Below are 23,017 nucleotides of genomic sequence, written 5' to 3' on the forward strand. Positions count from 1 at the left end.
CATCGACCAAGGTATCTTCTTCCACACAGCTATCAAAAATAAAGACTCTTTTTCTTTGCATTTGGTCACCTTTTTCGTGTTCTCTCCTGCACACGCAGAGGACCATCAGATGGGGAAATCGCATTTCCCTACCATTGCGTTGCCTCCTGCTTTTGTCCCACAATAGAGATGATCAGCTTCCTCTTTCTACACACAGGGAAGAAAGAGGAAGCAAGCATTCAGTGAGTGTTTTATGGCGCAACCTCTCCTGAACATGGCAGGAAATAGCGCCAATTAGCGTACAGACAGAAGAACTGGATTTTCCAGGTGGTATTTTGAAGTGGGAAAAACAACAGAAGGAGAGGGAGATGCATGAGAGGATTGCAGCATCAGCATCAAAACGTCCCGCGGAGATCTGTGAGTGGCCAGTTGCAAAGCATGCCATAAAATGCTCGACTGATGACGCCCTTAAAAATAAATGCAGAATAATAATAGCAGCAGAAAAGAAAATTCTCCTCTGGCTTGATTTAAGGTGCCTGAAAAGGAAGAGGCCAGTATTATTATTACTAGTGGTTACTTATCCTTTCTTCCATGTGGCATGCAAAATTACTTGGGAGTAAACTCTGTTCAGTTTAATGGTACTTAGAATCATAGAATCAAAGAACAGCAGAGTTGGAAGGGGCCTACAAGGCCATCGAGTCCAACCCCCTGCTCAATGCAGGAATCCACCCTAAAGCATCCCTGACAGAGGGTTGTCCAGCTGCCTCTTGAAGGCCTCTAGGGTGGGAGAGCCCACAACCTCCCTAGGTAACTGATTCCATTGTCGTACTGCTCTAATAGTCAGGAAGTTTTTCCTGATGTCCAGCTGGAATCTGGCTTTCTTTAACTTGAGCCCATTATTCCGTGTCCTGCACTCTGGGAAGATCGAGAAGAGATCCTGGCCCTCCTCTGTGTGACAACCTTTTAAGTATCTGAAGAGTGCTATCATGTCTCCCCTCCATCTTCTCTTCTCCAGGCTAAACATGCCTAGTTCTTTCAGTCTCTCTTCACAGGGCTTTGTTTCCAGACCCCTGGTCATCCTGGTTGCCCTTCTCTGAATACGCTCCAGCTTGTCTGCGTCCTTCTTGAATTGTGGAGCCCAGAACTGGATGCAGTACTCTAGATGAGGCCTAACCAGGGCTGAATAGAGAGGAACCAGTACTTCACGTGATTTGGAAGCTACTTGGGTTGACATAATTCAGATGTCAGCCTACACATGCCTCTGCCAAGTTTGTAGGCCCAGCAGGGTAGAGCATTTGCTCATATACAAAGTATGGTGAATGTTCTTCATGCCTGTGCTCTTAATTAGTTGTGGAGGAGGTTTGTATTCCACTGATTTGGTTTCTCCAATGTACGGTGTGTGTGTGTGTATGTGCACGTGCATGCACGTGTGTATATCTCACATTCAAATTGAGAGATAGGATTGCCTATGAAATATAATAGCACAATCAATTGTTTCTAAGGGCCATAGCACACTTCCAGTAATTTTTTTAAATGGGTCCAGATTTACATGTATCTCTCTTCTCTGATGCTCTTTTGAGCAGTCTTTTGTGCAGATGAAGCAGTGCTCTTTATTAACAAGTATCTGAAAGTTGTTTACAATGTGGTATAATTCAACGTGTCTACTATTAAAATGCTTCCCACAACATTTCTGGATTGGTAGCTGTTTAGGAAAGCTTTTAGTCTAAAACCAAGGGCTACAAACTCTGATGAACCAGGTCTGATAAAATAAATAAATGACATATTTTTTTAACAGCAAATGATAGATCTTGCATGCCCAGCATGGTGCAGGGATGAGGGAATCAGAGTAGGTTTGGGAAGATCCAGATTTAAAAAATCTCTTTTCAGCCATGAAGCATACTGGCTGACCGTAAGCCAGTACTAGCTCTCAGCCTTAACTAGGGTGACCATATGAAAAGGAGGACAGGGCTCCTGTATCTTTAACAGTTGCATAGAAAAGGGAATTTCAGCAGGTGTCATTTATATATATGGAGAACCTGGTGAAATTCCCTCTTCATCACAACAGTTAAAGGTGCAGGAGCTCTACTAGAGTGACCAGATTTAAAAGAGGGCAGGGCACCTGCAGTTTTAACTGTTGTGATGAAGAGGGAATTTCACCAGGTTCCCCATATATACAAATGACACCTGCTGAAATTTCCTTTTCAATACAACTGTTAAAGATACAGGAGCCCTGTCCTCCTTTTCATAGGGTCACCCTACCTTAACCTTCCTCAAAAGGTTGTTCTGAGCATAAAATGGGGGCAGGGAAAGAACCGTGCACAGTGGCTGGAGCTCCTTGGGCAATACACACCCTGTGGGTCACATGCGCCCCAAGCATCATGTCCTACCCCCAACACTTCCAAATTTGGTGGCCTTGGCATCGACAAAACAATCGGTAGTTTGCCACCCAATTTTGGCAGCAAACCATTGATTGCTTTTATCGCTGCTGCCACTGAAATTGAGTGGTGCACAGCAGCAGTGGGGCTGCAACCCCCAGGGTTTTGTGGGGGTTGAAAGTGGCCCCCAGAGCCTCCAAACCTGACCAAACTTGCCTTGGACGAAGGATGCAATATAAGTGTAATAGAGGAAAATTAAATTGTGTGCCTTGAAAGCGTCCTGTTAAGGCAAACTGAGAGCAGAGGATGTGCTCCAGATGACCAATGGCGATCGTTCTCCCTCCATGCTTGAGTGCCTCTCATGGGTTAGCATCTGCTTTGGCTGCAGCCGTAGAAAATTATTCAGTACAGAGAAGAGGCCATTTGGAGGATAGCTATTAGCGCAATCCTTAATCAATTTCTGATTATATGTCCAGAATGTATCCAGCTGCAGTGCAGCTTTTCCAGTTTCCATGTATTTTGCTTCCTATCTGGGATATTTGGCTTTGTTGAAGCTGCCATGCCAAGGAAACATGCTGCATTTGCATTCTTGCACCCTAAAGAGTCGTGCAAAACATCAACGGTTAAGTTCTAAACCGAGGAGTGCTGTGGCCCGCGCTCCTTGTACGTCACACTTTCTACCCAGGAGACCTTTCCGCCCAGATGTGTGAAGGAACTCCATGATGAGGGAAAAGCGCTGGAGGCTGCCGCTGTTGAGAGGCACTCTCTTCTTTATGATCACTTCACACATTCCAAACTTGAGTGCTAAGACCTAAAAGAGTTTCTAGGATTCAGTCCTGGACGGCAGCGGTCTCTGGCCCAAATTCAGAGCTGCAGAAAGTTTGCAGATGTTCCCAGTTGCTATAATGCTTTCATCTAGCATGGAGAACTAGTGACTCCAACTCCAGCACCTTCGTCTAGTGAAAAGACCTTTCCAAGCACAATTAGTTTCCCACCAATTGCTTTGCAAACTTTGACTGGACACAGTTATCACCAACAAGATGCACAACAAAATGTTTACTGAGAGAAGCAAGTCCCACAGAGTTCAATAGAAATTAATTCCTCTTAAGTGTGCTTAGGGTTGCAGCCTTAGAGTAGGAGGGTGGAGAACCTGTGGTTCTACCTATATTGTTGGACTCCAATTCCCATCAGCTCCAGCCAGTTGGAACCAACTTTGGTTATTTATTTATTTATTTATTTATTTATTTATTTATATTGCTCAGTAGCCGAGGCTCTCTGGGCAGTTCACAATTAAACCATAAAATACAATAGATCAAAACATAATATAATGTAAACCACGTAAAACCAAAAAAACAAGCAGCAGTTACGGCCCAGAGAAAGCCTGTGTAAAAAGCTGTGTTTTCAGGAGGTGTTTAAAGGATGTTACATTTTCTGCTCCCAAACTGCACGAGGGAGCATTCTCCAGCTGGTAGGTGCCACTACAGAGAAGGCCCACCATCTGGGTACTTCATGGCGCCATTCCATTCATTTTGGAAGGAGCAGCAAGTTCTACTCTGAAGATCTTAAATGTTTCCTGGGTATATATGTATAAGGGAAGGCAGTCTGCTAGGTATCCTGATCCCAAGTTGTTTAGGGCTTTATTGGATAATAACATAACCTTGTATGTGACTCAGTAGCTAGCAGGCAGCCAGTGTAGTTCTTTTAACACAGGTGTTATGAGAGCAGAGCTGGGTGCCCCAGTAAACACCCTAGCTGCTGCATTCTGCACTAGCTGCAGCTTCCAAATCACACACATGGGTAGCCCCACATAGAGCGCATTGCAGTAGTCTAATTGTGAGGTTACCAGTGCATGGATCACCATGGTTAGGCTATCCCTATCCAGGAACAGGCATAGTTGGAGTACCAATTGAAGGTGGTAATGGGCATTCCGGGTTATCGATGCCACTGGGCCTCCAGTGAAAAAGAAGCACCCCCAAACTACAGACTTGTTCCTTCAGAGGGAGTGCAACCCCATCCAGAACAGGCAAACTAGGGTGACCATATTAAAAGGAGGACAGGGCTCCTGTATCTTTAACAGTTGTATTGAAAAGGACATTTCTGCAGGTGTCATTTGTATATATGGAGAAACTGGTGAAATTCCCTCTTCATCACAACAGTTAAAGCTGCAGGAGCCCTGCCCTCTTTTGTATCTGGTCACTCTAGTATAGCTCCTGCACCTTTAACTGTGGTGATGAAGAGGGAATTTCACCAGGTTCTCCATATATACAAATGACACCTGCTGAAACTCCCTTTTCTATGCAACTGTTAAAGATACAGGTGCCCTGTCCTCCTTTTCATATGGTCACCCTAGCCTAGGCAAACACCCCAATTCCTGGACCTGGGAACCTCCAACCCATCGGATCTCTGTCTTCGGGATTCAGCTTCAGATTATGGAAGTGGTAGTCCAGCAACATCTTGAGGGCCGTAGTTTCCCCAGCCTGCTTCAGAAGACAGACCTTTACAGAGGGAGGGTCCATCAGATCTGAGTGCCCATTCGTTTAGACATCGGGGAAAAATCAAGCCTGGTCCAGAAGGATTTGAACTGAGTGTTCTCTTGGCCTTGTTATGTTAGTCACATTTACCTCCATGACTGATATTGTTTTTTATGTTGGCTGGTTTTCTTGCAATTTTATATTGCATTTCTTGTTTACTCTTTCATGTGTTTTTATGTAAGCTGCTTTGAATTCAGCTTCTGAAGAAAAAGAAGTGGGACAGAACTATTTTAAATAAAATAAAATATGGGCCTTCCCCTGGAATTGTGTGTGCACTTCCACATGGCTGGATGGATTCTCCACCCCATCCCAGTGAACACGTTTGCTCAGCTGGTATAACCCGTGGAAACCTGTTTCAGAGCACAGTTGGATTTGCCGGATCAATAAGCAAGTTGTAAAGATAATTGGACCTTGGAGGCCCAGTTGAAAACTCTGTAGTTGCAGCAGAACACAGCCAAAGTTTTAGCCATGTGCGCCTAGCTAGCAAGGCATCCAGAAATACAGCCCCTGGAGGAGGGGATTCCTCCGTCAGCTCGGCCACAGCTGTGCTTGTCTGAGCACACTCCCTGTGAAGGCAGGGCAATTGCAGCAGTACGGTATCCCTCTGCCCATTCAAATGCACTGCTGCAAAGAAGCCAGCTGGGCCCAGCTCCATATATCTTGGCAAACATACCAGGAGAGGATTAGGTTGCTTACCAATATTACAGTGAATTAGAGCTTAAAGCAGAGTGGATGGGTAAGAACGTGGGCAGCTGTGTGTGTGTGTGTGTGTGTGTGTGTGTGTGTGTGTGTGTGTAGTGGGGTAGGGTGGGGTGGGGAGGTCAGGGAAAAGGGAGGTTGATTTTTAAGTTGGCAGCACAATTCTGTTTACAGGGAAATTGAATTAAAGTCCTGGATTGTAACCACAGGCTGTGTAAAGAACCTGCTGCTGAACAGTCCCATATATATATATATATATATATATATATATATATATATATATGCACACACACAGACACACACACCACCTTACAATGGAAAACAATGGACAAAGCAATCCTATGGGGCAGGGAGGGAAAATCCATGGCCAGTGCTGCAGCTAGGTAATTTGAGAGCCTAGACTTAGTGGTCTTGTGGGAGGGGTGTTGATTGTCATGTGTATTACTTTAGTTATGAAGCACACAAGCAACATTTCTCTTGCTACATGCACTATTCTATGCTTTACTACTACTTCAACATGGCCAACCCTGATTTTGGGAAGAAGAAAAATCTACACATGTGCAGTTTTGCATTTCAAGCTCATGTAAATCATAGCACAATTATGACACGAGGAATAAAATGGGGTTTGTTTCTGCTGCCCCATTGTCTGCTGCTTTCTGCATGGCCTTGGACTTTAGCCCCAAGGTCCAGCCCTAGTTGCACCACTAGAATGGCAGAGAAGCCCCCACTTCCTGCACCCTGTGGTGCTCACACTGGCCAGGGAGTAGGAGCCAATTGCTTTCCCTCTTTCTTCTCCATTTATCCAGTACCAGTTCTTCCTTTTTAATTCCCTCCTTCCATTAATTCCCCCCCCCCCCCCGTTCTAGGAATGTGTCCAGGAAAAGAGGGGCTTTAGATCTGGGAGAGCCAAATCTGCCCATGGCCTGCCCCCTTTCAGCCTCTGATGTTGGCACAGCGATGGAGAGGCCCTCTCCCCCATTCTAGCTTGATACTAGAGGTGTGCGCTTGGCATCGAAAATCCAAGGATCCAATGGTGCTCCGACGGAACTCTGAACTTTTGGTGTGGTTAGGGGATGTTTTTAAAACTGTCAGATATCCATGGTGCAGAGTGGAGATCGTTCGGAGCTCCATTCTGTTTTCAGATAACTGTGGCATTGTAATCTGTGGCAATTAACAAAAATGCTTACATCTCTGTCATTTTTAAAGATAAAGAGATGAAAGTTGGCACAGTGATCGCTCTTAAGGAGGGATATAGATGCCAAGTTTGAAGCAGTTCATTTATCCCTTGATTTTTTAGGAGCATTCCCCCATTTCATCCCATTAGAGCAAATGGTCAGGGAATGACCATCTCTATTTTCATAAACTGGAGATGCACAACTGCAAAGTAAAGGATAAAAGCTCCCTCCATAAATGTGCAGGCGTGAATTAACACAGAATCATGTGTGTGTGTGTGGGGGGGGATGGTTTCATGGGGGAAATTTAAAAAAATCCTAAAAATCAAGGGAAGAAGGAATTTGCATGTCTAAATCCCTACTTAAGACTGGTCCCTTAGATATCCAGGGCCTAAACCATTTAGGGATTTGAAGGTAATTCACACACTTTCAGTTGTGACCAGAAAGACATTGTCAATCAGTGCAGCTGCCAAATTTTGGACCAGCTAAAGTTTCCAGAGACGAGAAAGGCAGCCCCATGTAGAGCACATTGCAGTAATGTGAACTTCGGCTATTGGGCAGTATAAAAATGTAATAAATAAATAAATAAATAAATAAATAAATAAAATAATCCAATCTGGATGTAACCAAGGCATGTGTTACCATGGCCAAGTCAGACCTTAAGAACCACCCATGTTAGTGGACCAGCCTAAGTAGAGCAAACTCATGCTTGGCCTTAGCCATTCTCTGAACATTTAGGAATAAAGTTAGGTCTAGGAGTACTTCAGTACCACAAACCTGTGGGGGTTTTCTCCCAAGGGAATTGCTGTCCCACCCCCACAAAAAGGCTAAATACCTATACCTGGATTGTTTCCTGTCCAGGAGCCCCTCTGCCTTGTCACCTTCTTCACTATCATCCAGCCCACTGTCACCTCAGGCACTTCAAGTGCTTCCTTGGGCTTCAAAGTAAAGGAATGGTCGAGCTGCACATCATCCACATACTGGTGCCAACACACTCCTAAACCCTGGGCAAATTCTCCCATGCATTTTGCATACATGTTCAATAGAATGACTAGATCAACTCCAGGGACACCATAGATCAAAGGCCAATGTTTTAAGCAGGAGTCCCCCAGCACCGCCTTCTGGAAATGAACCTCCAGGACAGACGGGAATCTCCATAAAACAATGTCCTCAAAGCCCATTCTCACCAGAGATCCAGAAGGATGCCATGGTCAATGTCAATGCCAATGTCACTGAAACGTGCAGAAGAACCAACGAGGGAATGCACCCCTCCTGCTAAGAATCCAGTGAAAGTCATCTAGCAGGATGATCAAAGCTGTCACAGTTCCAGAACCAGTCCCAAAACCAGGCTGGAAGCAGGACTGAAATGGGTCTAGACCATCCTTCCCCATCTTGATGTCCTCCAGATATTTTGGACTACAACTTGCACCATGGGGATGGACTGATGAGGGTTGATGGTATTGTAGTCCCAAAATCTGGAACTGATGGGAAATGGATGTTGTTGTCCCAGGCACCTGGAAGGCACCAACTTGGGGAAGGATGGTCTAGACAATTCATTTCATCCCAGAAACCTTGAAACTGAGTTGTCACCCCCTGCTCAAAATGTCTATTCCATGTGAACATTGCTGCTCTAGGCAAAACATTTCTTAAAGCATCAAGTGGTGGCTAGCTTTACTGACATAAGAAGTCATCCTAAAGGTCCAGAGTAAATAAACCAGGTTAAGGAGTATGAACTTCCAAATGGAGGCACAAAAACTTCTTGATTTATTATATTGCTCTAAACTCTATATCAAAAGCGAATAGTCACAGATGCACTGTTGACACACGCAAGACAGGAATACAATATTATTTAATCATTCTCAGAGTCATTTCTGTCTAATGGGTCATCTTCAGTGGCTCATAATCATAAACAAACAACACAGAAAGAGAAGTGCCAGGGCCCTTTGTTTAAAAGGGCAGCTACTTACTCTTAAGCCATTAGGCCAAGCACCAAAGAAGAATTCATAGGTATGGAAAAGAACTACTAGGTTAAAAACCTATACAGACCAAGTGTTTTAGTTGTTCACATAGTTTAATAAATTTGCTCCAGCTTTCATAGGTTACAACTCACTTCATCCCATGCTATATGTAGAACTTGAGGCTTTGATTCTGAAAAGACAGTTAAACTGATAGATCTGCAGCAAGCAGATCTCTTTAAGTGAAAGTTACAAACCACAAGAGTCTGTATAGAGATCATAGTATCTATTGAGCTCCTGATTAAATTTCAATCAAATTTCTTTATCATCTCTTGTTCTGCAATCTCACGTTCCAAGTCAGCCCTTGATTTCAGCTTTTTTAGCACTGCGACCCTCAGGTCGAGGGAGGTTAAAGTGTTTAGTGATGGGCTCATTGATATTCTTATGTTTGATGTGTGATTTGTGCCCATTTAGTCTTTGTCTTGAAGGCAGTCCAGTTTGGCTGCTGTAAGTGGCTTTTGGGCACTCAAAGCAGTTGATCACATACACTACATTTGATGATGTTCAGGTATATTTGCCCTGGATGCAGTGGATAGCCCCATTGTGTCCACTTACATTAACACTGACGTTTATTAATGAGCACAGTTGGCATGTAGGTTTATTGCAAGGTCTGGTACCTTCTTCTGAGTTCCGTGATGACATTTTGTCCCTGATAAATAGAAGGCTAACACAGTCAGACAATAACATTATTTATATAAGGATGAATGTGGAATATGCTCATGACTTACCAGAGTGAGCCACTGAAAAGACTCATTCAGTTGAAATGTGTCTGGCTTGTTGTTATATACACACACACACACACACACACACACACATGTATATATAGAGAGATGGATCCAGGCTTAGTCATGCTTAGAGTGGATATAATAATAATAATAATAATAATAATAATAATAATAATAATAATAATAATAAATTGTTACCTGCCTCAGTTGGGTCTAGATTTAGGCACATGCAACCATGTTGACAGAGCCAGACCTTCTCCTCTTCTCCCCACACCAGCCCCTCCAGACCCCTGAAAATGCTACACAGTCGATGTAGGACTCTACTGAATGGGGTGAGCTGTGCTGTGGGGGAAGGGGGGATTCCCCCCAAATTGGGCAGAGGCACTTTCTGTGAACAGAGTCTTTCCACCCACAGAAAAGATCCAACCCAATGGGATTTGTGTCTTACTTGTCCTATTGATTTCAGTGAATCTACTCTAAATATGATCCAAACCATAGTGTTTATTTAAAGCCAAAAGCTGGGGGAGTTGGTTATGTTTTTCATCAGTTTTTAATTCAAGCATTTGGTAAATTACACTTCACAAATGCAGCCCCCATAATTGATCTTTTTTAACAGCCATTTAGGCTAATGGCTTCCAGTGGCCATGTGTTCCACAGGCGTAACTGAACTCATGTGAAAAAGCAATTTCCCTTTGTCAGCTAGTAACTTTCTGCCTACCTATTTCATCAGGGGATGGGTACAAATAATTTATTCCTATACCAGTACAACCTACTGTGGTTCAGATAAATGGAAGTACTGTTTACACAAGTCTCTATAATTCACATATAATTTTGTAACATTTATCTTAATTAGCCTCCCAGCATCCCTGTGAATTAGATTAATGCCATTCTGATTTTAGAGATAGGAAGCTGAGGGTAAGACAGTAAGGCCACAGCTAGACCTAAGGTTTATCCTGGGATCATCCAGGGTTCGCCCCTGCCTGAGCACTGGATCCCCTGTGTGTCACCTAGATGAACAGGTTTGACCCCTGGATGATCCAGGGATAAACCTTAGGTCTTGCTATGGCCTTAGTCACTGTGGTAGTGCTGACTAGGATTTGAGCCCAATTCTTTCTCTTTCTCTTGTACCATGTTATGATATCAACATAGGCTCCTTGGGGAATTCTAGTTATGTGCAGGAGATCCAACCCAGCAAGTGCAACTAGCAAAGTGGGGAGAGGGAACACATTTATTCAGGCCAGTCTGCACAGAAGCCTGCTACCGTAGAGGGGGAGACCATATCGTGCAGTGCCCTAATGCATGTAGAAACCCATGCCTCATTCTATTGAGATCCCCGTGCAGTGCAAGCGCGGTAATATGTACACAGCCTTCTGCTGTTCCTGCAGTTCTCTAGACTGCAGCCATTTATTTTTTAATATTGGAGCTTCATATGTCCAAAGGTTTGAATAACAAAATGTTGATTTGAGCAGTTTATTTTCTGTGACCAATGCAATGTCATTTTTTAAAAGGGTTTGAGGTTATATAGGTGCCAAATATGTGAAAAGCAGAAGTTCGTGCAAGTGGGCAGTCCCATTCCCGATGGGTACATAATGGTGGTCCACATGAAGTCAGACAGCTGAGATAACTGATGTTTTCTGCAGTAGTGTGAAGAACTACACCATTTATTTATTTATTTTTAAAATTATAAGCCATGGCTTCATCAAAAAATTGATTCTAGGGTGGTAAACATAACAATTCAAATCTTCAACACAACGCATTTGTTTTTGAAGTGAACAGTTTTGATTTGTGGGAATAACTTCTACTGAACAGCAATATTTTTTCAATGGAAAAGGAAAAAAAAAAAAAGGATGGGAGCATGACAAAAACAACAAAAACAAAAACTATGCCCCTAATATCCACTGTTCTATCCAGTTAATTTCTAGATCAACATTCCCTCCTCCCTAAAAATCCCCAGTGAACAAGCTTCTGTCCTATGAGAGTGTTGTTGTTGTTGTTATTATTATTATTATTATTTGTTTAATCCTATACATTACGTTGATAAACTCGAAGAGGGCTTTATTAAAATCAATGATTTCAGGTCTACATGCACACAATGAAAAACTGAATTAGCCCCTTTTCAACACGCTGTCACAATGTAGATGTGAGTTTGGCAATACCCCAGAAAGTGGGCTAACCTAATATCCATGAAGTTTTAAGAAGTAACTAAACTATCATGAGCAAAGCTCTGAGTCCATCCATTGCCTGCCCCACATTTCACATCAATATTGGCCGGCAAAAGGAAAGGAAAGGAAAACCAGCTTTTATTCTTACTGGTTCTGACCTTCAAGGAAAGTGAGCACAGAGAAGGAAAGGCAAGAGAGACATTCTACTCACTTTGTCCTTCAAATTTCCTGATGATGGTATCCAAGTAGGTGTTCTGAGGGGCCACATGCCCCCGCCGGACAGGCATTTTCAAATGTTCGTTCACAACCAATGGCTAAAAAAAAAAGTTCCGCTTTGCACAGCAAGATCAGCTGGTTGGTATGTTCACCAATGAAGCGGGGGAGGCAGGAGATGCAGACCCAAGGGGCAGCTAATGGACAGCCCCCTGCCTCCTGGGCCCCCCTGCTTCGGCAGCCTTGAAGAGGGGGAACCCCTTCTTTCTCTTCCTCGGTTAGGCTTCCTTAGTTCGTGGCCAATGCAAGTCCATCAAAGGGGGGGCGGGGTGAAAGGAGGGGATAAGAGAAGCACGAGAGGGAGGCGCCCGTTTTGGCTTGATGTTGTTGTTGTTGTTGTTGTTGTTTAGAAAGATGGTGCTTAGTCATCAGTGTCCCATTCCATAGGTGGCTCCCGAAAAGACTTGTCGGCAGCAACAGCTGTTCACCTGACAATGGCCAGCAGCCACCTCCCTTCTGTCTTCTTGGGATGCTAAATAGACAAGGACCTGAAAGAACTCGCAAGGAACAGCAGTCGCTTTGCTCAACAGATCGACACGACGGACGCTCTAGAGAAGGTTTGGGCTGGAAGGAGGGGGCCCTGCATGTGGGAGGGGTCTCCTTCTCTCCCCCCCCCCCGCCCACGCCCCACAACTCTGCCGCTCCTGAACAGCTCCAGCGGCAGGCAGCCGTTTTTGCAGGCAGGAGCTGTTCGCAGGCTATGGTGCTGAAGCGCCCGTCCAGGCGAGGATGCCACCCGAGTTACATAGTCTGCTAATCCGGGGGCGGAAAGAGAGCAAGAGTGGGAGGAGGGGGAAGTGGAAAGAGAGGGGAAACAGGGGAGCAAACTTACAACACCAGGTTTTACTATCCGTTTGGCACAAGCCACTTGCTTGGAATCCGGAAAGGAGAGGGGGATAAACAAAGGATTCCAACCCGAACCACTTAGGGGACGGACAGTTCATCTTCAGTCCTTCACAGATCCCTCACTGCTTAGTACACCATCTGAACAACATCAACAGTAGAAGCGGTTGTCATGATGCTGTAATAGAATAAACTGTGTTTATTCTAACGTGCAGCCCGACACAGTTTGTGCAGTCAAGCTTATCGGGTTCGTAAGGAACTACATTTTCCATTTTTAAAAAAGACACGATAAAACATTTCCTTTCAATCTTCTTAACCTGATACAAATAGCAATTCAGCAAACTTTAGTGAGCAGTTTGACAGTGAAATGGGGACACCCAAAGAACCTGGTAGTCATTTCCACATAGGGAACTCCCCATGTGGACGTCAGTGTACAGCCCCATAGGAATCTGTGCTGGGTGGCTTCCAGGATCTCAGAGGAACTGAGACACAAAATGTTGAAGGCGTCAACTGGGGGAGAAAGAGGGAAAGGGACTGGCCAACATGAACCCCAAATAATTTATAGTATCTGGGGCAGAATTAGAGTCATGGAGGTGTACACCATGAGGCTTCTTTTAACTGCTTCCTGAACTGTAATAGGGGATTTTAGGAAAGAGACAAGGAAAAGTGCCAATTTTCCCTCCCCCCTTCTTTTTTCAAAAATACCTCCTTTCCTGATGTGTAGCAATGATGTGTGGGGTTGACTGCTCATATTTGGGTGTGGCAACCAGCCCTAAACCTGAAATAGTACAGCAAGGGAAGGTGTTATAAGGATGGGAAAGGAAAAAAGGTGCAATACATTTATTTATTTATTTATTTATTGCATTTCTATACCACCCAATAGCTTGAGCTCTCTGGGTGGTTCACAAAATACATAACTTGAGTAGTCCAGTGTGTTGGGATGCAAAATGGGGCCACCAAAATTAATGTGGTTTCTGCACACTTACAAGCCATAGGGATGTTGAGGGCAGCTTCACATCATTTTGGGAGGGGGAGAGGGATTGGCCCGCTTAAGCCAGTTAAAGAGTATCCTGGAAAGAGGGATGGAGGTCAGCGTTGGGGATGCACAATACGTGGTTAAAAAGGCACTACCCTGCATTATATGCATGGTCAAAAAGGGAAAGGACAGATTTCCACACTGTCCAGAAACTCTGTCCCTGCAATATACTGGCATAGCAAGCCCCAAATAAGATCACAAGGATCTTGTTTCAGGATCTAGAGCCCTCTTGTCAGGACCTGGGTACATTTTGTTAGAGGTACCATCTTGTATTCATTCATAGTGAACTTGGCAGTGCCACATCTATCAGAAAAGTCACCCACAATCAAGTGAGGAGTTTCCACATATTTGGGGGACTCTGAGGTTTGGGAGACTCCTGAGGCTTGTAAATTAAAGAAACACACAGAGAACTGTCTAAAGAGGGGTTTTTCTTCTCTCCCCTTCTTTCTCTATCCTTCTTTCTCTGTTATTTTTCCTCCTTCCAGTCTGCCTGTCTCTGGCCGTAGCTAGACCTAAGGTTTATCCCAGATCATCCCAGGTTCATCACTGCCTGAGCACTGGATGCCCTGTGTGGCACTTAGATGAACAGGTTTGACCTCAGGACAATCCTGGGATAAACCTTAGGTCTAGCTACGGCCTTTGTCTCTTTCCTTTTCTCTTCATCCCGATGCTCCATTTCCTCTTTCCCTCCATCATTTCCCCTTCCCTCTTTTCTGTTCTCCTTTGGCTAGAAAAAAAAAATCTGCAGGTAGAGGTGCTTGTGGATTGTAACCTGCATCAGCTGGTTCTGCAGCAAGGAGAAAGGCTTAGAATAAATCCTGGTAGGATTTGGCTGGAACATTTACTTAGGACTTTGATATACCGAGTTAAGTATATTGAACTCAAGCATCCTTGGCCCAAGCTGCAATCTAAATTCCTCCCCTGGAGTGGAGTCTTGGAGAAGGCTTCTCTTTCTGTCTTGTTCTCTATTAACTTTCATGTCTCTTATTTCTTTCCATACTAAAAGCATGTTGTTTTCTGCACAATGCCCTCCTGACATCAGTGGTGATATAGGGACAGGTCCAGAATGCCTGTCCTACATTGCAGAGTTCAATGGGGGATGATTTCCTCTGGAATCTATGCATTATGAGAGGTGGGGTGCAACTTTCTGTGATTGGCCATGCCTCCTACACCCATGTGTAGGCACACCCATGTGTGTGTGCCAATATCTGGCATTTCAGGACACTTGAAATGCCAGATATTCCTGAAAGCCCAAATGAGTTGCCTGCACTTGGCTTATAGTAAATATCCTGGAGTAGCGATTATATTTCAGTGTTAACTTTTCCTCTCCAGAACTACATACCCCCCATAAAGTACTGAGATTAGGGACTGCAAGCCCTCTAGTTCATGGGTTCTCAACAAGGGGGGAATTCCCCCCCGGGGGAATTTTAGGGTTCCAGGGGGGGAATTGGGACCACTATTCAGCAAAGTATGATGTCCTGTAGATAATGTCTTCCTACACATGTTATTAAAAAGTCCCAGAAAAGTGTCATGTCGTCTGCAAAAGCCAGGCCTTTGCTCTCTTTTCCCTCCCTCCCTCGAAATCCTAGAAGTTTCAAGCTTCCCATTTAAAGGGGCAACAAAAAGCATGGGAGCTGAGAATGTAAAAGGGGCCATGCTTTGCGTTGCCCCTTTAAATGGGACTAATATAGAAAAAAATAAAATATTTTTAATATTCTTTGCATATTATTTGGAATGCACCTTTTGAGTTAGACTATCTTGGGAAGGGGGGGAATTATATTCTGAACAATGGTGAAAGGGGGAATGCAGCAAAAGAGGTTGAGAACCACTGCTCTAGCACTACATGCCACAGCAAGGGATGGCCTGGGTCCAGGAAGAAGGAAGCTGTTCTTCATCCCTTCCCCACTCCTGAAATGTATCCCCCCTCCCCAGAGGCCTGAACATACCACTTTAGATCAATGGCTGTGTCATGGACAACTTGCATGGCCCCACAGCAAGCCAACATCTTCACTGCCAAATTGCAACAACACTCCTCAGTTCCTGTTCACAAAAGCCTCTTCTCTACCTGAGCTTCATTGATGACATCTTATTATCTGCACTTACAGGCAGGAGGCCCTAATGAAGTTCCATCAGTTTTCACAACCAGTCCACTCAAAAGGTTCACAGCCAAGCCTACAACACAACTATATCTGTTCAGATTCGTATTCCAACAAATTCAGCTGTATTCCAACTTTGGCTGTAAGCCAAACAAGCCAGTCTCTATGGAAAAGAATAAATGGACACAAAGAGTCAGTGTGGTGTAGTGGTGAAGGTGTTGGACTGGGAGTTGGGAGATGCTGGTTCTAGTCCCCACTCGGCCATGGAAACCCACCGGGTGACTTTGGGCCAGTCACAGACTCTCAGTCCAACCTACCTCACAGGGTTGATGTTGTGACAATAAAATAGAGAGGAGGAGGATTATGTATGCCGCCTTGGGTTCCTTGGAGGAAAAAAGGTGGGATATAAATGAAATAAATAAATTAAATAAATAAATCTGACATTTATTTGTCATAACTGGCAATATTAAACAAAACTGAAGGGGGAAATCAGGATAAAGGTGTTTGTTTGTTTTTCAACCACTCTGCATGGGTTAATTAATTTAAGCAGTGCCAGGACGTTTTTGTTATTAGCAGCAGCTATACTATGAATGACCACTGTGCACAATGTGATTATCACCATCAGTACTTTCTGCATGTAATTTCTTTCTGATCTCACTGTTTACAATTTTCCTGCTACCACCCTAAATACTGTATAAAATCCAGAAACTCTTGGTGCTACTCCATGCATCTGAAGAAGTGGGCTATGGTCCATGAAACCTTATGCCAAAATACATTTGTTAGCCTTCAAGGTGCCACAAGACTCCTTACGGTGTTATAAGATTCTTTGTTAGATCAGGTAAGACTTTACAAAAAACAGGGGCAGGGAAGAGGAGGGTGGAGGAGGAAAGGCTGGCTGGATATTGAAGTCATGAAGTCTGCATGGTTAGAGTCTCAAGATCATAGAATCATAGAATAGCAGAGTTGGAAGGGGCCTACAAGGCCATCAAGTCCAACCCCCTGCTCAATGCAGGAATGTTGCAGGCATTCCAACTAGACTTCCCCAGGTGTTGTGTGGTTTCCGGTTAAACCAGGGTCTGCCCTGAGGATTTCTGGCGTGAAGACACAAACAAGCAAACATTTTTGAAAATATAAAACCCAGCTGTTACTCAGAGCTGTCTCCATCTTTAGGTGAAGCACTCAGGTTCCTTGTTCTGTGGAAAACAGCAGTAGAGAGACGCATTAGATGGTCTTTATGTTAACAAAATTAGAGATAATTTTAGATGGTCTACTACGTTTTTAAAAAGTCAGTAGAAGCCAAATTGGGTAGCTTTACCTAACAGATGGAGGGGATAAATCCTCAGAGAATAAAGTCCCAGCTTGAAGTAATTTAAATCCTCTTCCTGTTGAACACTGTTGAACAGCTAAATTTGGGGTTCTCCAAGTCACATAAAAAGCAGAAGTAGCCTAGCGGGCAATAAACAACAACAACAACAACAACAACAACCCATAATTCATATTAAGGCAACACCTTTATTAGGCCAACTTAAATGTCACCAAAAATGTGCAAGCTTTCAAAATCTCCAGATCTCTTCATCAGCCAAGCTGTTACAAAAGCAGGGGCAGGGGGAGAAGAGAGGTAGGATGACTGGATGTTGAGGTAATGAAGTCCGCACAGTGAGAGTTAGAAAAGAAAAATGGAAAATCGGTGGTAGTGGAAGAGTGAATTGGCCTGCTTGAATCCCTTCAAACTTAGGGCATAGCTAAGTGGCTGGTATCTTGAACTAGTTACTGCATTCATAGGCCTGAAATCTGCTTTTGACTCAATTCCATGGAACAAGTTATGGACAAAATTGAAAGTGATGAGTATTGATAAAAGGCTATTATATTTAATTAAAAATCTTTATCACCAGACTGAAATTCAAATCAGATGTGGCCCCACTGGTAGTTTGTCCAAACCAATAGTATCAACTAGGGGCGTAAGACAAGGTTGTGCTTTAGCCCCATTTTTATTTAATATTTTTTGAGTGATTAATCAACTGCTCTGAATACCATTGATTCTCATCCTCCAAAGCTGGTTAATTTGAACATTCCCATTTTACTTTATGCAGACGATGCTGTTCTAATTTCACAAACCAGGGTTGGCCTCTTGTGTCTATTGGCAGCATTCAGCAGCTACTGTGAAACCAACCAATTAAGAATTAATTATGATAAATCCAAAGTGCTGGACTTTTCATGATGCAAGAGGGCCTTTGGATGGTCTGTGAATGGTAACCACCTTTAACAAGTTTCTGGCTATAAATATTTGGGTATATAGTTTTATAAAACACTAAGGCCATAGCTAGACCTAAGGTTTATCCCTGGATCGTCCAGGGGTCAAACCTGTTCATCTAGGTGACACACAGGGGATCCAGTGCTCAAGCAGGGGCGAACCCTGGATGATCCCAGGATAAACCTTAGGTCTAGCTGTGGCCTTAATTGGTCTTTGCAGAGAGATAGGGCTAAAGCAACAGTCAATAATACGGCTGCTGCAATCACAAGGTTCTATTATACCAGAGGGGGTCAATTTGTATCCTCTGCACTTAAAGTTTTTAAGGCCAAACCTCTTATGCAATTGACTTATGGAATTGCAATTTGGATCAAAGCTGCGAATGTGTAATCCTCCAGTGGTTGGTGGACTGCAGCTACCATCAGATCTAGCAGGATAGCCAGTGGTGAGGGCAAGGCCGGCGCTGACAAAAGGCAGCTCAGGCGACGGCCTAGAGCGCCAAGCAAAGGAGGGCGCCAAACAGCACACCCGGAAGCTGCTCTCCTACAGCGGCTTCCGGCCGCACTGTTCCAAAGCCACTACTGCCGCCCCACAACCCCAGCGTCCTGGCTTTGAAGCCAGCGCCCGGCTGGAAGCCGCTTCTGGCTTCGAAGCCAGGACGCTGGGGTTGGGGGGCGGAGCAGCAGTTTCAGAATGGCGCGCCCGGAAGCCACTTCCGGGCGCGCCACTTCGAAGCCTCCACCCCATCCCCCAACCCCAGCGTCCTGGCTTTGAAGCCAGGAGTGGGCGCAGGGTGGAGGCTTCAGAACAGCGCGCCAGGAAGCCACTTCCGGCGTGCTGCTTCGAAGCCTCAGCCCCGTCCCCCAACCCCAGCGTCCTGGCTTTGAAGCCAGGAGCAGGCGCAGGGGGCTGCTTCAGTTCTTCAGTTCTGAAGCTGCCGCCCCGCCCCCCAACCCCAGTGTCCTGGCTTCCAAGCCAGGAGCGGGAGCAGGGGGCGGCTTCAGTATGGCTCGCCTGCCTAGGGGGCAAAATAGTCTGGCACCGGCCCTGGGTGAGGGATGATGGGAGTTACAGTCCAACAACATGTGGAGGCCACACATTCCCCATCTTTGGTCCAATCAGGCATACTGTAGCCCTATTCTGATTCTGGGTATCATAAGCACACCAGGAAGGGGGAGTATGCTAGCCACCCCCCTATCATTGCATTTGTAGCCCTTTATGCAGGGAGGGTGGCTTTGTGAAACAGAGAGCCTCCACTAACTGTGGGAGCTCTCCGCATGATCCAGAACACTGGAAAATCAGTATCTGTCAATTAGGGTGACCCTATGGAAAGGAGGACAGGGCTCCTGTATCTTTAACAGTTGTATTGAAAAGGGAATTTCAGCAGGTGTCATTTGTAGATATGGAGAACCTGGTAAAATTCCCTCTTCATCACAACGGTTAAAGCTGCAGGTGCCCTGCCCTCGTTTAAATCTGGTCACTCTAATATAGTTCCTGCATTTTAACTGTTGCGATGAAGAGAGAATTTCACCGGGTTCTCCATATCTACAAATGACAGCTGCTGAAATAAATTCCCTTTTCTATGCAACTGTTAAAGATGCAGGAGCCCTGTCCTCCTTTCCATAGGGTCACCCTACCTTGCATCAAATCTGGGATCTTTGGGGTCTGATGGTCTCTCCCCACCTGACAAATTCCTTCCATTCCAGACAACTTCCTGAAACTTCACAGCCACTCAAGCCTCACACCTGGCTGCAGAGCCATTGCAGACACTTACTTCTGCTGTTTTCCTTCAAAGTGACCTTTAAAAAGAAAAAAAACAAACCATGTAGTTACATTCCTCCCCTCCTTGTCTTGCCCCAAGGCTAGAAAAAGAATGACCACTCTAAGGCTATGCTTATTTTTGTTCTGCATGATTTTTCAGGCATGAAATTGGTCTAAGAGAATTACAGTCCACTACCATCTCTGCATTGAGTTTTCCAGGGATTCTCTCAATTAATATTCCAGGGTACTTCACAAACACAAAAGAGGGGCAAATTCTTTCTGTAGTCCAGGCCAGAATGCCAGGGCAATAACCATCTCAGTGTGGTGCCTTTGCTTTTCTCTCTCTTACTTATGTAACCTTGTCTTTCTTTGCTGCATTGTTTAAGAAGGCAAATCTGCTGCTGCAGCTGAAATAATGCATTTTTGTTTCAGCCCAGCCACAGCTTTAGGCATTGCTGCTTTGTGCAAATTCACAAAAAATAAAGCAGTCTTTTGGGGGTTTTTTAACGCAAGAACTTGGGGGCTTAGTGATGCCTCTTCACCCATCCTATCATGACCCTTCTTCATCTCATAACCACGCCAAGCGGTAGCTCCACTCACCCACTTGAACTCCTTGGTTTGATCCTTGCCCCTTTACTCCATGCTTCTGTTCACCCACCTACAGAGCGCTTGGCCCATCTGCTCCCATTGCTGCTGGAATTCCTTGCGATCACTTGGCCCATTTTCACTTTAGCATCCTTTGTTTATCATCTGCTAAGGTGACCCTATGAAAAGGAGGACAGGGCTCCTGTATCTTTAACAGTTGTATTGAAAAGGAAATTTCAGCAGGAGTCATTTGTATATATGGAGAACCTGGTGAAATTTCCTCTTCATCATAACAGTTAAAGCTGCAGGTACCCTGCCCTTGTTTAAATCTGGTCACTCTAGAATAGGTCCTGCAGCTTTAATTGCTGTGATGAAGAGGGAATTTCACCAGGTTCTCCATATCTACAAATGACACCTGCTGAAATTCCCTTTTCTATGCAACTGTTAAAGATACAGGAGCTCTGACCTCCTTTTCATATGGTCACCCTATCACCTGCTATATTTGAATGGTAGAAATAAATTATTGGGCACTGTTGCAAAAATCCCTTAGATCTGCATTCTACTAGGGTCACCTAGTTGTAAGTCCTAGTCCAACTTAATCCATGTTGCCAAGAATCCTCTTCTCATCAAGTTTCCTTTCTCATATTATTAGCAGGTGATGCCTCCAGCATCCTCACATCAGGCAGAATGCAAGAAAGGGCTGCACGTGCATAGGGCCTCTCCACATGATTAGGAACTCCATGCTTAAATCACGGTTCTTGTAACATTCCATGCAGGTGGAGCCCCTTCTCACATTCTACCCAATGCACAGAAGCTTGGAATGGGGTAGCAGCAACTGGGTGCAGGGAGCATGAGAAGAAGGCTTAAGTCATGATTTACTGAGAATTGCTAAGCCACACATCACATTAAATATGTTGTCTGCAGCTGATTTGTCACAATTTGTTTACCTTAGTATAGATGCATGGGGCACTGATCTGGATTGGGATAACTGCACATGAATAGGGTTTTTAAAACAAAAACAAAAACACAAAACCTTCCCATCCAGCCACTAAAGCCCCCCCCCAATTCAAACCCCCCTTAGGGCAAGAAAGAAAGAAAGAAAGAAAGAAAGAAAGAAAGAAAGAAAGAAAGGAAACTCCATTGGCATCAATGGAGAAATAAGATTTCTTGGCCACCATCACTGCCACGGGATCACCACAGGATTCTTTCTTATCTGTGTTAATTTGTATTTGTTTTGAGACATTTGCCATTTGTGTCCTAGTCTTTGACCCTGTCATTTCATTGACCTCAGCTTCTCAATATATCAAGGTGCTGATATACAGCTCACTGAGAGGCAATTATATTGATGGCCCTGGTCATTGCTTTACCCCAAGCAGAGACCAAGGTTTCAGTATGACCATCAGCTACATTTTCAAAGAAAACCCTAAGAAACCCCAGAAAGCCATCCAAATTCATTAGCCTCATTCGGGAGGGGATGACAAATTTGTCCCCCACAGGATTCTTGGGTTTGAAACCATATCTATCATTCCAGATTAATTAACCTAGATTAGGGTGACCATATAAAAAGGAGGACAAGGCTCCTGTATCTTTAACAGTTGCATAGTAAAGGGAATTTCAGCAGGTGTCATTTGTACATATGGGGAACCTGGTGAAATTCCCTCTTCATCACAACACTTAAAGCTGCAGGAGCTATACTAGAGTGACCAGATTTAAAAGAGGGCCGGACACCTGCAGCTTTAACTGTTGTGAAGAAGCGGAAATTTCTCCATATATACAAATGACACCTGCTGAAATTTCCTTTTCAATACAACTGTTAAAGATACAGGAGCCTTGTCCTCCTTTTCAAATGGTCACCCTAACCTAGATCATCCTCATTAAAAGCCCATTAGTCCTATGTTTTTAAACACAGGAGTAATTGAAGGAACTCTTTATTTTAGTATGATGATGAGTGAGATGCTAGATGACACAGTGAATTAAAAAAAAAGTAATATTGGGAAGGGGTAGGTTGGATGAAGACTTCCATGTCCATAACATCTCACCCTGTTTTTTGTTGCACAGCCTTTTAAAAGTTCAAAAATCGCCCTGCATATTAATTTAGAGCCTTTTCCAGGCCAGGGCCAGAATATCCCATCTGATCCCAGAAATTAATCTTGGCTTGGAAAGAGTTTTCTTCCACCCTGCAGATAAAAAAGAGGGAGCCTTCAAAAACAGCAGCTCTGTGTTTCATCCTCAAGCACTAAACACTGAATTGCTTTTCAATCTAGAGCAATTTTCTCTTCCTTCTGTTACTTGGTGATAGGCTGGAAACATCTCATAAAATATAAATGAAGAGCTGGAAGTTCAAGGTTGCACACTATAAAGCAAATTATTCCCCTTACTGGAATGCGAAGCTTTTAGAGTGACATGATATGTTCAAATATGATGCTTATTTTTTGTGTCCAGTTCGAAGCAAAATGGTCAGAGGTGTATTAAATGGTGCAGTTGTACTCAGGCTTTGAAAGTCGTTCAGTACCTTCC

At 44.2% G+C, this 23,017-nt stretch overlaps 1 protein-coding gene across 1 annotated transcript in view; it reads right to left on the reverse strand.

The window, feature by feature from the left end:
- KCNH6 (potassium voltage-gated channel subfamily H member 6) overlaps positions 1-11,947 on the reverse strand; it is a 119,174-nt gene extending 107,227 nt beyond the window's left edge. The window contains exon 1 of the mRNA XM_063132091.1: positions 11,870-11,947. Coding sequence (XP_062988161.1) covers positions 11,870-11,945 — 76 coding nt within the window. The 5' untranslated portion in view covers positions 11,946-11,947. The remainder of the gene's footprint in view (positions 1-11,869) is intronic.
- Between the last annotated feature and the right edge of the window lie 11,070 nt (positions 11,948-23,017).

Source organism: Elgaria multicarinata, chromosome 1 (genome assembly GCF_023053635.1).
Source record: "Elgaria multicarinata webbii isolate HBS135686 ecotype San Diego chromosome 1, rElgMul1.1.pri, whole genome shotgun sequence".
NCBI classification, from domain to species: Eukaryota; Metazoa; Chordata; class Lepidosauria; order Squamata; family Anguidae; genus Elgaria; species Elgaria multicarinata.